This window comes from Solea solea, chromosome 6 (assembly GCF_958295425.1).
Source record: "Solea solea chromosome 6, fSolSol10.1, whole genome shotgun sequence".
NCBI lineage: Eukaryota > Metazoa > Chordata > Actinopteri > Pleuronectiformes > Soleidae > Solea > Solea solea.
The window spans coordinates 28,775,257-28,793,876 of record NC_081139.1 but is presented as its reverse complement, the minus strand read 5'-3'; the positions used below and the strand labels follow the sequence as shown (position 1 = coordinate 28,793,876).

Below are 18,620 nucleotides of genomic sequence, written 5' to 3'. Positions count from 1 at the left end.
GTTCAATCCATATGAAGACATTGAAAAAGCTCTGAAGGTTAAATTATAGATATCACCTGACAGTTCACGTAAACTGTACGTGTGTGTGTGTGTAAACAGGAAGCTGATTCTTTCCTCTACAGTTGTTTCAAAAAAACAAACTAACAATTTCTGTTATGAGACCAACAAACAGTTGACAATGAAATGAAGTGTTCACGGAGCCTTTTCCGCTCACAGCTGATCATCGAGATGTGTCTGAAAATAATCAATCAGGGCGCAAATGGCAGTTCAGTGCGGCATCGTTTCCAAAAATCTTGATTTAAAAAAAACAACCTCTAAATGTGGATTTAGCACAGGCATATTGATGCACCGTATTAGGGCTGCAACTGACAATAACAATTATTTTCATGGTAGATTAAATAATAAATAACAATGTTCTGAAATGTCTTGTTTTGTACTTAGTTTTAATGATTATTATTAGATATATGGAGCAAAGAAACCAGAAAATATTCACATTTAAGTAGCTGAATAATCTGAGAATCAAATAGTTGACGATTCTTTATTATTCACTCGAATAATAATCAGTTAATGCATGAAACATTGCAGCCCTGTAGTGTATTAACTGTAGTGTGTTGTGTTACTTTTACAAACCAGAGATTGATCAGATCTGATGTTGTCTATGTACAGTGCCTTGAGATAATGTATGTTATGATTTGGCGCTATACAAATAAAACTGAATTGAATTGAATACTAACACTGACAGTGTAAACAGGCAAGAATATAACATATATATGTAGAATGTGAAAATAAACATACTGTATCTAAAAAAATACTGAGATCAAAATAAGTAAATAAAACACACAATGCTTTTATCATATTTTCTGTAAAGCACCGTGAATCGTTTGGTAGTTAAAAAGGTTAAATTAGATAAACATGATTTTGCCTTTAACCACACACACACACACACACACACACGTTCAGAGGAGATGAGTGAACAGCAGAGTCATCGACGCTCTGCTTCACTTCTCTGTGACAAGTTTCCTCCAGATGGAAATTCCTCTGGAGGCAGCAACAACCGCTCACTCTCGCACTAAACCATGAGCACAAACACGTCGTCCCGACACTGTCCATGGTCCACAGCTGATGATAAACGTGCGTGTGTGTGTGTGTGTGTCTGTGTGCTTGTATTTGTTACCTCTTTAGGACCTTTTCTCTCATAAACACTGACCTTGTCAGGACCAGAAGTCGTTTTTGGAGACCTGGTCTGGACAAACCTGGTCTTTATGAGGCAGAAAGTATTTTCTGAGGAGCTACGAGCTTACGTTTAGGACTAAGATTTGAATTGTGTGTGTGTGTGTCACTACTGTCCTGGTGTTACCTCTGTCTATTCAGCTCTCCGCCGTCTGTGAGGCATCATCACCTGACAGCACTGTTTAAAAGTCACTGCCAGTGCTTTGTTGTGTGTGTGTGTGTGTGTGTGTGTGTGTGTGTGTGTGTGTGTGTGTGTGTGTGTGTGTGTGTGTGTGTGTGTGTGTGTGTGTGTGTGTGTACCTTTGCGAGCATGATCCTGGTCTTTGCCACGTCAAGAGGAGTGGTCACAAATGCAGCTACCGCACCTACACAAGACAAACACACACACACATTTAGTGAAGGGCAAAAAACATCACTCCCTCTTTCTCTCTCTCTTTCTTTCTATCTTTCCGTCTCCTTCTCTCTCTGCTCTAAGAAAAGTTTTATATTAAAAATAAACTCATAAAAAGTGCAATTACTAAACCGCAGTTACAATAATTTATTAATTCAGCCATTAACAGTCAAAGTGTTGGCCGTCCACTCCACACTGACTTCATAAAAACTACCCTTCTCCTCCAAGAACCTTCACCATTATTAGACCACAAAAACCAGGGAGACACACTTCAATTCCCACTCCCACTCCCACACCCACCCAAAACAACCCACACCTTCCCCTTAGCTACACACACAAGGTAGGGGACAATATGAGAATGTGCTGTCATGACCAAAATATTTGCAATTTACAATATTGTAAAATATGCTTTAAAATAAAATAAAATGAATTATTTACATATATTTCACAGAAAGGCGGAGCTTAAAATGTTTCGATAGATTCTTACCAAAAAAATTGTTCTGAAAACATGTTTAATGTTATAAAATTTTAAAATTATTTGACCAAATTACACAAAAAAAAAACACTTTTAGCATTACAAAAACTAAAAAAGAAAGATTTCAGAATTATGTTACAAAAAATGAAAAAGAAAGAAAAGTATAATTTTTTTTAAAGAACTTTCTTACAACCTGTTATGTTGCCAAAATCTATTTACAAAAGCAAAAAATGTTAAAAATACAATCCCTTATTTATTAATTTTTTTGACAAAATTATGTTACTAAAAACATGACTCATTTAAAAAAAGAAAAGGTTTTTAAAAAAGGTGCTGACATTATAAAAACTGTCAATATTTTTGAAAATGTAATGTCAAAAAAAGTATTTTTTGACAAATACTGCAATGATACATTTATTATTAAAATTACAAAAACATTTCTTAAATAAAAAAGGGAAAAAAAGGTCAAAATAAATAGGATTTAATGAATATTTTCACTCGCAAATTAGGTCAATTTGCCTCTTTAACAATGATAAAAATAATGGATGTCCGTTAAAAATCATTACTCGCCCTGTTGTTAACACAAACATCTGCTGATAAACACATGTAGATAAGTTCAGTCGCAAATGAACACACAACCTTACCTAAACCCAATTCTATAACCCTGACCCTAAAACCAGGTCTTAACCCTGAAAAAGCGCTTTGAAGTTGTGAGGCTCAAACAAAACCATCAAAACATGTAAGAATGACACATTCGGTCAGGTCGGTCCCTTGTGGCGGCGCGCTCAGTCGCAGCAGCTCTGATCTGATTAACCCTCCATCTGACATCAAATTTCATTGTGCAATCAGTTGTATAATGACAATAAAGATCCTTTCCTTTCCTAAAATGTCCCCACAAGGTCAAATGTCCCAACAAAGATGGTTATTTTACATTTTTTCTGGACCTCACAAACAAACACACACACACGACAGGTTTTATAGAAGCTGTTACACCCTGACTTCCCTCCAGTTTCCCTGAGTTGGAAGCTAAAAGGACGTCGGGATCCAGAGACGTCCTCTCAGAGGAGCAGTGTGTGTCAAAGTGAGAGAAACTGTGTGTGTGTGTGTGTGTGTGTCTGCCACAAACATAGCAACTATTCTGCGTAAACACGTCTCTATGAGCCACGGAGGAGCGGCATGACGAAGGCGAGCCGGGGTATATATATATATATATATATATATATATATATATATATATATTTGATCCTTTTATTACTTTTAGGGATAAAAAAAACAACCTCAAACCTCAGCAAATGAGACAGGACCTCCTCTCACTGTTGGGTAATAATCCTGGAGAGCAATAAAAAGAAGGAATTGTCCCATAAATCTTACACACGGAGCGCTGACTTGTAGGATCTAAATTTGGCAGGAAATGCCATGTGATGTGATGAAGGTTAGACATGAATGAGCCGCTGATGTAATCCCGTCTCGGGGCTCGCCAGCATTTCTTTGGGTTCAAACGGGGTCAGGGCCCCCCCCATCGTAAGTCAGCGCGTCGCACTTAATGGAGAGAAGATATTTGCGGTGATTAAATGCGACCGTGTGAGCATTTGCAGCCTCACACAAGTTATGAACGAGTGAAAGAGTGTGATAACTAAGAGGTGAGGAGAAGTGACGGAGCCTGAGGATCACTATTTGACAACAGAAGGACGTGAATTTTACTCCTACCCTGAACTCATACTTTCAAATGTTTACAATTGTTTTTCTTTTTTTTTAACATATTTCCTTATTAACAATAATCAAAACAGTTGATATGTAAACTGTTGGGTTAATTTTACAGTTTATTTCAACTGGAAACTGAAGTTTGTCTGTCCGATTTCTCCCCACAACAAAGTCCATACAGAAAACCAGCGATTTTACATCACAGATATTGTACATGTAAGGAGGTGTAGATGTTGTTAAGGAGCTAAACTACTGTATGTTTAAGTTAAGGTTGAGTTTCCTAATTTAACTAAAATGGAACAGGCAGCATTTTCAACTTCCTCTTTTACTGCAGGCTGGACCTTTTACAATAACTATGTACAGTATCTATTATGTTTAGTAAACACAAGTGTCTCAAATTCTTGTCTTTCCCTTCCTTCTGTTCCTCTAAGTCCACTCCCTTTCCCTCTCTTCCATTTCTCTTAAACCACTTCAGGTTCCAGTACTCAGGAGGACGCACAGCTGCAGGGGCCTAAACCCAGGAATCCGTCCTCTCCTCTCCTCTCCTCTCCTCTCCTCTCCTCTCCTCAGCCGTGGTCTTTCTTTGGCCGACAAACGTGTAAAATGTAATAAAGAGAGCTCATCTCATCGGTGACGCAGAGTCGCAGCACTGAGGGTTTGTGAGTTTGAATGTTCTTTGGTAACGAGGTCCAAAATAAACGGCTAAAATGACTCTATGGCTGTAACCTCCACCTTCTTTCCCTCTGAGGATCTGCTGAAGAAAACCAAACCATCGCTGTGGTTTCATTTCACCAGTTCTTGGCATCCGTTCATGCACCTAATCAAGATTATATGACACGTGAAAAAATCCTGCCAGGATTATTCTGACCTGAATAATTGTTAAGATTGTAAAAAATATATGCCTAAATAAGGTTTTATTTTTTTGATTTTTAAAGGTAAATGGACAAAGCTGTTACTGACATTTGACTAAATGTTCCTTGTGTTACTAAAAATGTGGCAGAATTTTTGTGAATTTTAAGTAAAAATGTTGAAAAATCGGGACAAAATTTACCAGAAATGTGACAAACATGTTTGCTACGTTTTCAAAAAAGTTACTAAAAAATCTTGTAAAAGGTTTTGATTAAAAATTGCAAAATATTGACATTTAACAACATATTTCACATAACACTAAAAATATATTACATTAAAACAACTATTTACGTTTATTAAAAAAAAGTTAGGATTACAACTGATTTTTTCCTGATTTTTTTCCACAAAAAGATAAAACATTTGTAAATTAACTGTAGTAGACAGTGACCTGAAAGAGCAGCAGAAGACAATGATATGACATAGTAACATTCCCATGTTACATTCATTAAAAGCTAAAAAAAATAAATTGTTACTGACAATTAAAGATGTGACAAAATGTTATAATTTTACAAAAACAAGTGGTTAACATTAAAAAAACTTAACTTATGTTCATAAATAAAAACAAGAATTGGAAAGATGAAGGCACCCCCTTGTGGAACCTTTAAAATAAATCAATAGGACTGTATGTTGGGGAGCATTATCAGGTAACACACATGAAATAATATGCTTTTTTTTTCATTAAAAATCATGGAAAATCACCACAATCCACTTGATGAGTGTGTTTTTCATTGCAATACACATTGCTATTTCACTGTATATTGTCTATCCCTCCATCCACTCATCCCTCCCTCCCCTCCCTCCCCTCCCTCCCCTCCCTCCCCTCTTTGGTTCCCAAAGCAGCATATAATCCCCTGCACCTGCAAAAGCTCCGCACACTGCAGCCTGCCAAGAGTGGAGTGTGTGACCTTGCCTCCACGACCACAGAGTCTGGGAGAAACAGAGAGAGAGAGAGAGAGAGAGAGAGAGAGAAAGAGAGGTTTGTGGATGGAGGAGGATGATGAAAGAGCAAGAAAGAGAGGGGGAGAAAGAAAGTGGGTGGGAGACAACAAAAAAAAGGAGAGAGAGGGAGAGAAAGAGGAGATTGTAGTTAGTGGAGATAAGAGTCAGAGTAAAACACATGGTGAACTTTAGTCTGGTCTGCATGAGGTCCAGGTCCCACGGCTGGGAAACGGCCATTTTTCCTGCTGCCTTTTCTCACACATGATGTCATCATGCTAGTTTGTTTTCTTGACGGACGAGATGAGAGGAGAAGGAGGAGAAGAAGGAGAACATGATGCACAAGAGTCTTCTAAACACAGTTTGATAAACCCTTTATTTACTGAAATAAATCTTCCACTCTCAGGTTCTCCCTTTAGCGATCATCTGCCTCCATCTCGTCTTCTCCACTGTGTCACTAAGTGTCCTCGTGTCCTCCTTCACAACGTCCATGAAGCTTCTCGGTGGTCGTCCTCTTTCCCCTCCATCTTCAACATCACTCTTCCCTGCTCTGCACGTGACCAGACCATCTCAAACCTGAGCTGAGCCCTGAGCTGATCCCTAATCCTGTCCATCCTGGTCCTAATCCCAACAAACATCTCAGCATCTTCAGCTCTGCCACCTTCACCTACACCTCCAGTGCCTCCTGTCTCTTAGACAGGATTAGTCTCCTCACGGTGGCGCTACTGCTCAAATAAATGAGATTAAACTTGGGCAGAGATTAGCTGGCTGAAGACGGTGGAGAAAGCTACGCTAAGAGATGCTCCATCCACGATCATCACACAGACTTTATGACCTTTGACCTTTCTCTATGTTGTGAATAAACAGAGAAATCCTGCACTTTGAACTTTTCACGTTAATGTTTTTTAGATCAGATATCGTGATTGTCCCGCGATATATTGATTATCACAAAATCATTGTGTCGCGATATTATAGGTATCGTGGATCATGTATCGCACCCTGTGATTCCCACACTTATTATGGAGTAACATAAATATTCATTCATGAACACTGAGAGCATTGTGACCTTTTATTTTCCATTCCTGTTAATACGTGCAATATAGAGTGTTTTATATGCTTTTTTCAGCACAACCTATAGATAATCTGACAATTACCTGAGCACAAAGTTCTTCAAAAAGTCCTCACATTATTTTTACGTCACTTATAAAAGATCATTGGGCTTGTTTTTATGAACAAAAACAGAAGATAAACTGTATCACTATATGTGACGTAGAATTAATCATAACTTTGACTCAACAACACATAAGAGAACAAAAATATGCATTTTGGGAACAAAACAACAATTGTTATATTGCCCACCTACTACTCTGTACCTAATAAAGTGGCCGTCATGTATAATATTGAAAGTAAAAGTCAGACAGTAGTGATTTTTGTGTGTTCAGACGTTCAGATTAAAGTGCGAGCGGCTACTGAGTGAAACCACCTGATGTTTTTGCTCCGAGGATGAACTCAGGATGAACACAATCTCTCTCTCTTTTCTCTCCGCTCACTCGTTCCTGTAAAGCAGTGAGGTTCACGGCGTGTGTGTGTGTGTGTGTGTCTGTGTGTGTGCAGGGCTGCTCTTTGTGTAAAATGCATGTGGACAGCTGAGCTGCCTCAGGCCCTGCAAGGTATGATTACCTCTCAGGGAGAGCAATTGAGAAACAGCATGGAGCGATTACTAATATTTTCTTTTGTCCATCCCTGGTGTGTGTGTGTGTGTGTGTGTGTGTGTGTGCGTGTGTCTCCCTGCACCTCTAATCTGTGGCATCTTGTCTCACTCTCCTACTGTCCCACACACACACACACACACACGCACATCATATAGACCGTGTGTGTGTGTGGATACGAGTAAACACACACACACACACACACAGAGAGAGAGAAAAAGAGAGAAGAACTTCCAGAAGAGTGTGTTTGAGGAGCTCAGGATGCGTCATGTGTATTCCATTAGGGAGCAGATTAAAAAGAGAGATTTTGTTTTCCACATCAAAGGACTCTCTCACTGGGGGGATTCCTCTCTCGCTCTCTCTCACCCTCTCTCTCCTCTTCCTCTCCGTTTCATGAATAAATAATAAGGGGCGAAACCTGGGAAAACAAACTTTGTGACCTGTGAACCCCTGATGTCAGGGTCAGGCTTTTGCACCTGGAGGAACTTCCCACAGGAAGGAGGTGGTGAGTCATGTGTTCATGTGTCATTATGCAAAACATGAATGCATTTATTATTATTTTTGTATTGTTTTTGTGCGTCTGCATGCGATTATTTGTTTATCGTGAGTTCCCATCACTGATGTGCTTCTCTGTTCCCCTTAAACCAGTGAATATGGATATCTAGCGATGTTGTCACATGATTAGATTAGATTAGATTATTAGTGGTCGTAATTGAGCACACGTCAGGGCAAAACTAAATTAATCTTTCCAGCGTGTGCCATTAATCTAATATGTCTCTAATCGCGGGTCACCAGACACTGAAAACAGACACAGATTTTTTTCAGCTTCTTAATGTGAATAGTTTGTGTTTTTTTTGCGCCACAGAACAAAGAAATCATTCAAACTGAATAATTGTGGTCATAACACGATCGTTTTGAGGTTTAAAAACACAGATTAACATTTTCAACATTTTTCTGACCAAAATAATCGACAGATTAATCGATGATGAAGATAATTGTTAGCTGCAATTTACTTACAGTTCACGTAGTTATTAGTTAGTATGGAATTACAGGATATTTGTGTCAATATTTTCAAACAACACTTTTTTTAAGCAGCACTTTATGAATTGAATAAACAAACGAAATATAATCATTCAAAATGACTACGTTTTATTTGTTTGAAAATACACTTTTTGGTCCACAATGATCACAATTTCGCTTTTGCATTCCCTGGTTTTTTATTTGGGATTCTGTCCATGGGCGGGGCCTTAACAAGCCGTCTACTTCCTGTCCATTGAGCTGTCACTCAAAACTATGGAGTTAGATTTGTGTCAATATTTTCAAACAACACTTTTTAAGAAGCAAATAAAATATCGATTTAATCATTCAAAATATTGTATTTTATTGTTTTTAAATTGCTTGATCTTTGTGCTCCCTGATTTGAGCTGTCGCTCCAAAACTCAATAGCCAATCAGAAGGCAGCTTCTTAAGGCCCGCCCACAAACAAAAAAACACAGCGCAAGTGTATTTTCAAACAATAAAATACAATATTTTTCAATGATTAAATCTATATTTTATTTGCTTTTTAAAAAGTGTTGTTAAAAAATAAAATATTGACACAAATCTAATTCGGTATAAAACACAGCAGCCAATCAGGAGGCAGCTTCCTAAGGCCCCGCCCATGGACGGAATGGCAGACAAAAAACTTGTGTATTTTGATTTTGTGGTTCATTTTTGTTTGCTCAATTCATAAAGTGTTGTTTGCTTCTTAAAAAAAGTTATAATACTGACACAAATCTAATTCCATAGATTAGCTAATTTCACAGCTCCCACAACCTCCTAATCTGAAGACTTTTTTAGCCAAAAAAACACAAAGTTTTCTTCTGAAGTAAATCAGCTAAATGCTTTAAAACACGTCATTTTCAGCAGAAACATGTGACGTCAGAGACTTCACTATGACTGACTGGAATGTTATATATTTTAGTGAAATCCTAATTAACAAAGACGAGATGGAAACGAGTCTGGTGTGAAAATCTTTCCACATCCTGTGATTCTTTCTTTTTTTGATTCCAGAAACTCAACCACCAGCTGATTTTCATTCTCAGGATTTATCTCAGGCCTCCAGAGCATCAGCAGCTGGGTGGTTGGACTTCATTTTTTCCCTCTCCCTCTCTCTCTCTCTGTCTCTCTCTCCCTCTCTCTGTCTCTCTTTTACCTCTCTCTGCCTGTCTTTCGCTGACAGCTGTGCCGGTTTGGAGTGAAATGAAAAAGAACGAGTGCAGAGCGCGAGCACTTTACTTTCCCGCAGAGCAGCTGGAGAGATCATGCCACACACATGCACACGTACGCTCTGGCACATTCTTCTCAACTAAATCACAGCCTCTGAACGTCGTGGTGGTCACGCTCAATGAATCGCACTTTAAGATAAAATATGTGTATTTTTCTTCTCTGAGCTTTTTCTCGTCTCAGTGTGAAACAGCAAAACTAACACAAAGGGCTTTTATACATCTGTCTGTAGAAAAATAAGGAAAAAGATGAAGAAAGGAACAGTTAGAAGAACAAACAGACGGGACGAAGAAGAGAAGAAGAAAGAAGAAGATGAAGATGAAGAGGAACAGGCAGAAGGAAACAGAGGAAGGAGAGGAGGAAGAAGAAGGAAGATGTTTGAGTGTCAGTGGGTTTTAGGTGCGACGGTGGATAAGTGGTAGAAAGGTTGGTGGTTTCGATTCCCGGCTCTGCTCGTCTACATGACATTCATGAGTGAATTAATGAACAAGTGAATGTGAAAACTGCAAGTTATAAAATAACCAAAATAATAAAGTGCAAAAAAATAATCACAACGTTCATGTTGGTGAAGATCAGAGCCAGATGTTAGCAAGTGTTAGGAGAGGAGACAAGAGGAGAGGAGACAAGGAGAGGAGAAGAAGAGATTCCAGCAGTTCAAGAGAGGGTCTTTGACTGAGGGACAAAGAGACACTTGTCACACACACACACACACACACACACACACACACACACACTGCTGTGTCCTGTATCGTCTCCACTCTGCAGTTTTGCTCCCGACATTGATGAAGTGTTTTACTGTCCGTCCGCCTCCTGTGCCCCTGAGACATGATGTCACTCCAAGAAAATGTCTTTAAAAAAAACGTCTTCAGGGGCCACACAGAGTGTGTGGCAGAGAGAGACAGAGAGGGAGGGAGAGACAGAGAGAGACAGAGAGAGAGAGAGAGAGGGAGAGAGAGACATTAAGAGGGAGGTCACGAGAGATTGTGGAGGACGGAGACAGAGCTGGACGCGGAGGCTGTTTTTTTTTTGACGGTAGTCGTAACGGTTCGTTAACGCAGGCTGTCACAGCGATGCAGGGGAACGCGGCGGGTGAGCGGGCTGTGAATGTGTCAGAGCGTGAGCACAGTGTTCTAACTTTACTGCCGGGGATAATGAGCATAGATGATGGCACTGTGCAGAGGAGAGGAGAGGAGAGGAGAGGAGAGGAGAGGAGAGGAGAGGAGAGGAGAGGAGAGGAGAGGAGAGGAGAGGAGAGGAGAGGAGAGGAGAGGAGAGGAGACACACGGATAATAGAGATAGAGGTTAGAGATTAACACATACCTTTAAATATTCCCACAGAGGAAACTGCACCAGTGAGAACGGGATCTGGAAAACAGAGCAGACACAAAGTTGTAATCGTTTAGGTGATTTTCTGGAGGCTCATTTTTCATCGTCAACCTCTGAACTCCACATCACTAAAACAAGTGCACAATACATGGAGCGAGTGGTGGGTCAAAATATCCATGTGCTGATCATCTTGAACTGGGCAAAGAGCTATATCTGGTAACTTCTGCAGAGATCTGAAACTCCAGCGACGCCACAGAATGCTGCATCGTGAAATTCTCCCTCTGTAAAATCTTGACTGCACTCGGTTATTTTGTGTTTCCACTAGCATAGTACCGGCCACTGTGTCGTCACAGGACGAGTCGTCCAACACAAGATTCTAATCCGAACTGTAGATCACTGAGTGTAAATCTCCAACAGTAACCAGAGAAATGTCTAAAATCTCAATATTTAACAGAGGAGTCTGGTGTAACTTTAGTGACAGCACCGGCAAGGAGTCTGTGCTCCGGTCGTGGAGGAAGTACTGAACAAATAGTTTTTACTGAACTGATTCTAATGATTCAATTACACTGAAAACAACTGCTTTACAAGTCACTAGTCACTCATTTGTGTGTGTGTGTGTGTGTAAACAAAGTCACGACAGTTTCATGCAGCCGTGCACTGATGACTCCGCCCACATTGAGTAGGTACTATTATGTAGTGGAAAACCTAAACCGAGGCGAGGCGAGCTGGGACCATAGGTGGAGAAGGGGCTGAATGATTGACAAACACTGGTCTAAAATGTTCTAAAATAATGTTCCTTTCACTATATTTGTGTTGTTCTTGTATATTCTTATATATACTGTACTCTTTTGGGATTTTACGGAAAAAGAACCACATGGTAACTTCATGGACGTTGATTTTCTACTGATTTAAATGATTGAATTAAATGAAAATAGGCATAAACAATAAAATTAAGATGGATGATGAGAGAAAAATGGGCAAAAGCCTGCCGCCAACTAGTGGTGGGAGGCTTAACTACAACACAGAAGCAGTGTAAGACAAGAAGTCAAAATATTTTCCATATCAATGTGGTGCTTCAAACACTCGATACAGTATCATGACGTTAAATACGGCAAGATGGATGGATGGATGGATGGATGGATGGATGGACGGAGTGTTGACGCTGGCAACACAAAATAGTTTCAGGCAGGAAGCTTCCATGAGAGGAAATCAATGGCAGTGCCAAGTCAGACCACACACACACACACACACAGACACACACACACACATGGGTTTGTGCAGCTATTCCTCTGAGGACACAGCATTGACTCCCATTCACAGTCTAAACAGCGTGTGATCCTCGACCGTCACCAGAAACAAAGGCCTAACCACAACTCAAATCTTCCTCAGAAATGAAGTTCTGCCTCATTAGAGACCAGGTTTTGGGTTTCTATGACGACGACTGGTCCTGACACAGGTCTGTGTCACACACACAGACACACGTATAGAAAAACACACAAAACAAACTAAAATCAGACGACACAGAGACACACTGGGGTCGGGCGATAATATACCCCACACACACACACACGCACTAAAAATAGCCGCAGTATCAGTTTCATTACCTCCATAAAAACGAGCACAAATCTGCCGCCCTGGTCTGCATATATATCTGGGGCTTTAAATAATATTTAATAAAACGTATTTTACAACTTTAAATAAAGAGTTTGTTTGGAAAAATTGTGTGTGGCTGAAATTTAAGGTCACTTATAAAAGGTCCAAATAAATTAAACAGAAAAGATAAAACGATGATGTTCTCCCTCCTAAGTGAACTGATGTACATTATCAATGAATCTGTCAATTCTTTTGCTCAGAAAACGTTGAAAAATGTTCATTTGTGTTTCCAGAAGCTCAAAATTATGATCTCAAACGTCTTATTTTGTCCACCAAACCAAAATTATTCAGCTTTTTATTCGTTATATGGAGAAAAGAAACCGGGAAATATTCACATTTAAAGGGCCAATTCACCCTAAAATATACAGGTCTTTTTTTTTACTAGTTTCCAGAGATAATTGTGTTATTCAATCATCAGACAGTGGATCTGAGATAAAGCTTTTTTATGTCGGACGAGTTTGTTTGTTTACGTACGGTTGCTAATCGCCAACATGGACGCCAAAATTCAAAATGGACGACTTCCTGTTGCGTTGAGGCCATGGTTACGGTCGACTTTATTGTTCGTCTTGGTCGATAACATCTTCCCACCATGTTTCAGGAAATTCGGTGGAACTCAATTTTGCCTCCATTTGCGCCTTAGGGGGCGCTATAGTAGAGCCCTTGAGCAAGGCACGGGTGCGGGAACTATGCCAATATTGCATTTTTGCCACACCTGACCTCCATGCCGAGTTTCAGGAGTTTTTATGCACTTTAACGCCCTCAAAAGCTTTGGATATAATAATAATTTGAAGGATAACAATAGGTTCCTCACACAAATCTGTGCCCTAATGACAAAAAGTCGACATCAAAGTCACTTCCTGCTAAGACAATAAAAGCACTGCTCTTTATTGACTTTCTGTCAAGTGTTAAAAGTAAAAGATCTGAAAAAAAATCAAAAAGAAACTGGTCAAAGTTGGTCGATGATTGAGTTTTGTCTTTATTTGAAGTTGGGTAAAAAAAAAAGGGGTGAAACTGCCCTTTAAAAAGCAGAAAAATGTGATTATTTAAAAACAAACAACACTCAAACTGATTGATCAAAATAGTTGGCCTTTAATTATTTGATTTATAATGGATTTCAGGGACGGCCGAGTGAGGACAGGAAGAAAGAGAGCGAACAAAAACAAAAACAAAGAGAAAATAAATAGAGTTGTGTCATCAGTCTTTGATCACAGCAACAATACGACCATTTGTGCGCGTGTTTGTGTGTGTGTGTGCGTGTGTTTGTGTCCGCCTCCGACAACATGCTCCATCAAACCATGTTATCGCGCCGTTTCAACGCCGCGCTGATCCAACTGTGAGTCACAGCCGCGGCACAGAGACACTTCATGGACTGTTTATGCCACTTAATGAGCTTATTAAGCATTTTAGTCCAGATGAAGTGACCTCATATAAACACCCTGTGGTCTGTAGTGGATTACGTTAAAGGGTATCAGCTGCATCTGCTCTCGCCGAGCTCGACATAAAACCTTTTATTGGGATCATTACGAGGAGAGATTTATCAAAGGCCGTTGAAAGCCAGAAAGCCAAAGATATGGATCTGTTGAAAATGAGCGTGAACTCGAGTCCGTGGAACAAATGAAGTGACTGACGTGAACCGACACAAAGAAAACAACTGTACTGGCAGTAATGATGACAAATAGACCCAATGAAGTATATTCAGAAGTAGGATATTCACTCTAAGACACTCGCCACACCAAACCCCATAGAGAAAACCATCCATTTTACAAGCAGGCAAACAGGAGGTGTTAATCTTCCGCTGCCTCTGTCATTAAATTTAAACGTGTTATTTTGGCAGCTTTGCTGTGTAAAATCCTTCGTTTGGATTCAAATTAGTGACACAAACTTTTTAAAGAGGCAGCAGTGAACCAGCAGCTTCTGTGTCCACCAGCTTAAAATGCTGATTTTCTCAATGGACACAAACTTTACTTTGCTGTTGGAAAACGGCGTCTAACAGTGAAATACAGCAGCAAACACCTTCTTAAGACGTTGTAGACTTAGACAGGCAAACATTTTGTTAGGTGGATCAAATCCGTTTTAACTTCAGTAGTTAGGTTTTCTGTTTGTTTACGTTGCCGACAGGAAACTTTCTTTTTTTCAAGGTGAAAAACAAGAATCTTAAGTTGCGTCATTTCAAATAATGACACCCTGGACTGAGTGGAAAAGTACAGGCTCCCCCTTGTGGCACTTCAAAATAAATCACTACAACTGTATAATGGCAAAGTAGACCAGTGGTTCCCAAAAACCAGGTCTGGAACCACAGATGGATCACCGGTGCGGTGTTTGTTTTTTTTAGGTTCTAAAAACCATTTTTGACAAATGTTCCCAACCTTTCAGCTCAGATTTATATGTTTAAGATTTGAATGACAATCCTAAACTTAAGTTTTAATTAATTTACCAATCATCTCTTGTAAATAATTTATTAAATTAGTTGCTACATTATGCACAAATTTGCATCTGTGCATAATGTTTGTTTTCGGGTAAACCAAACCTTTTAAAGCTGCTTTTATTTTGAAATGTATTGTTCCAAGTATTTCATTGTGATGCGTAATAAAACGGTATATTGTCCAATCTCTATATTGAACGTAGAGCACAAACTAATTTCAGTGAAGGCACGAAGCACAGAAAAGAAAAGTTCCAGTGGAAACTCTCCACGTCCATCTGGTCCATCCAGCGCAAACGGAAGCAAAGTCTCTGCGTCCTCAGAGATGATCTGAAAAAAACCAAAACCTGTATCTGACAGACTGAAGGTCTGGAATCACGGTGTGACACGGCGAGCAGCGAGTTTACCTCCGGCTGCAGTGAGACGAGAGCGAGCTTTCAAAAACAACCACGGTGCAGACGAGCACCTGTATTTTATTACCGCCGCCATGAGGTCTGCTTTCTCAGGCCGCGGACGAGAGGCGACCACAGTGCGAAAGACAGAGGGGGAGAGAGAGGGAGAGAGAGAGGGAGGATCAAAAGAGAGGAAGAGAGCATGACAATGAAGGGCTGCTTTCACGGTACAAAAGAACGAGTGTAGAAAGTAAGAAAGAGAGACAGATGATCTCTGCAGTGGATCTGGACACTGAACAGAGATTAAACGTCTGAAAACCACATGTGGGATGATTAAAAATTGATAAGACACACACACACACACACATTCTTAGTGAAGACGTTCAATGACATACTGCCTTCCCTGGATCCTCATCCTAACCTCAACCATCACAACTAATACTAAGCCCTTAAACCCTAAGTCTTAAACCTCAAAAAGTAGTGAGGACAAGACAAAATGTCCTTCATTCTTGTGGTTTAGGAGTTTTTTTGGGCCTCACAAAGACATATATACACACACATAAACAGTCTTAACCCTAAAGTTGTGGGGCCCAGACAAAATGTCCCTAAAAGGTCAAAATGTCCTCACAAAGATAGATCTGTATGTTGTACAGCGTTCTAAGGGAAGACTCTCAATAACATAATGCCTTCCCTGGCTCGTTCAACCATCACAGCTAAATGTGTAATCCTAATCTGAACCTAAAACTAATTCTTACACGAAAACCCTCATTATTAAAACTCAAAAACACCCTTTAAAAGTAGTGAGGACCAGACAAAAAGTCCTCCATTCCTGGGGTTTTCCTTGACTTTCTGCTCCTCACAAAGACATTTAATATACAAGCACGCACACACAACTGGCTGCCTTATATTTACTTACATTGTAAGTGACTCAATTATTGCGTATAGTACATGTCAGGATAACTGTTTTAGCTTTTGTTGCATTGGTGCTGCAACTGACGGTTCATTAAATAATGAATCAATATCTCGTCTTGTTCACAAACCAACATTTTTCAATTAAAAGTGGTTTTTTTTGTTATATATTAAATATTATTATATTAAATATTCACATTTAAGCACCCTGATTAGTAACGGATTCATTGTTGCCGCCCTGGCACTTTTTTATTTGCACTATATTATTTTGCAACTTCCCAGGGTTAAGGTGAGGTTTAGTTTATTTAACACATGAGATAATACCGGTGCAGTGAGTGACGGCGGCAGACTGAGACTGAAGGAGAAGTGAACATGAGTGGGAGTGAAGAAAGGTGGAGAAGTGACATGTAATCCATCACTCTCTTGTTCTTCACATGATCACACTGTGACCATCTCAATCAAGAGAAAACCTTAGAGTCTATTCATTCTCTGCTGGCTTGATTAACGTCGTTGTACGTGTTGGTCTCTGTGGAATGAAAATTCTCACCACAACAGCAATAACAAACCCACAGTCACTGCTCTGACTTGTAAGGAAAAGACTTGTTTCTTCAAAACAGCCCAGGGCAGCAACAACACTTTTGTTTTGATTTTGGTTTGGGTTTTTTCCTCTCTGGTTTTGCTAATGTGCTTTTTTTTTTTTCTTTTCTTAGGTTACCATGGAGATAAGCAGTGTTTATATTTAAAGTGTTTAAAGACCACAAAAATGGGTCCACAAACAAATTTGAATAATTTTATAAAACAAGTTTATATTCTTGTACAGTACAGTTTTATTTGTTCTTTTTATTCTTATTTGTTCTTATACTCTATTGGGTACAGTTAAGGGTTAGGGTAATTCTAATCTACTTTACTTTTTTTATTGAATTTACCTTTATTTCTATCTTTATTTAAATGTAGAGTCAAATTGTGATCTTGTTTTTAGCACAGTTTTTTAGAACAGGCGAAGCGTTACACAATTTTCATTTCACTGACAATGCACCTTGTACAACCTCGTGCCACAAAATATAGGAATATAGAATCTATAAGTTTAAATAAATAATGTATAAAAAAATATTTTATTTTCTCTTTGGAGTTAGTTTTCGGGTCAAATGATCGATTTGGTGATATATCGTTGTCCTTCCTCGTGCAATATGATAATCCATATGCCAGGGCAAATATCGATATTTAAATTTTAATTTAAACAAATTAATGCACTCTAAAGTAAACAGTTTCTGCCAGTTTCTCTCGCTGGGCATCACTACTTTATGTCTCCACCCACGTTCAATACAGACTTTATGACCTTTGTTCTCTATGTTGTGAATAAACAGAGAAATCCAGCACTTTTAACGTTTTTGCTTCACTGAGACAGATATCGCCACGTATCGCTATGTGATTGTCTTGCAATATATTGGTTATCGCAGAATCAGTGTATCGTGAGGACTCGTGTACTCATCCATCCCTTCAACAATGCGCGTCAGAGGAACTACTTAAATTTAAAACTCTAGAAAAATGCTGCTCTTCTTAATTTTGGCCGTTTTGTCCATTCGGGCTGCCGTAGAAACAAGATGGCAGCCTCCGTAACGCAAGGCCCTTCCCTAAAGTACAAATAAAAGAAGATAAAAAAAAAAAAGATATTTTAAAGAAATGCTACACTTGTGATTCCCACCTCTGGTTTCTAGTATGTTATCGTATTTGTATAAAATGCTATATTATAGTATATTATTGTACCTGGTTTGTATCTGAGACTTCCTGCCTCACAGACAATATAGTTTCTGGACTGTAGGGGGAACCAGAGAGCAAATCCTACATTGTGTTACTTTAAATGCAGAGGTCAAATTCACTATCACTGATTGGTGTGTGTGAGTGTGTGTGCAAATACAACAAATTCTAATTAGCCGCTACAATATGCACAAATTTACTTCAGTCACATATTTAAAAAGTAAAAAAACTGGTCTCTGTATTTGTACAAAGACCAGTTTATTTAGTTTTAGCGTATGTGTGTTTTAGGGGTAACTGTACATACCTTAAAGAGCTGCTTTCTATTTTTCAAAATTCCATTTTCCAATCATGGGTTTTGAACCTGTATGATCTTAGAAGAGGAAAATAAGGAAAGATGGCAAACACAAGCCCACCACACACATGACACACATGACACACATGACTAAAATTAGCTCAAAGACAAAGACACTGTGGATAGGAGATGTTTTTCATTTAAATGCACTCATGTTCCGGTCATGTTCCAGTAACTTCACAACACTGACGGTTCCTCAAG

At 39.2% G+C, this 18,620-nt stretch overlaps 1 protein-coding gene across 1 annotated transcript in view; it reads right to left on the bottom strand.

The window, feature by feature from the left end:
• Positions 1 to 18,620, bottom strand: part of slc25a26 (solute carrier family 25 member 26) — an 81,961-nt gene that overhangs the window by 15,950 nt on the left and 47,391 nt on the right. The window contains exons 6-8 of the mRNA XM_058631157.1: positions 10,934 to 10,978; positions 5,561 to 5,630; positions 1,531 to 1,595 (exon numbers count right to left, since the gene is read on the bottom strand). Coding sequence (XP_058487140.1) covers positions 1,531 to 1,595; positions 5,561 to 5,630; positions 10,934 to 10,978 — 180 coding nt within the window. The remainder of the gene's footprint in view (positions 1 to 1,530; positions 1,596 to 5,560; positions 5,631 to 10,933; positions 10,979 to 18,620) is intronic.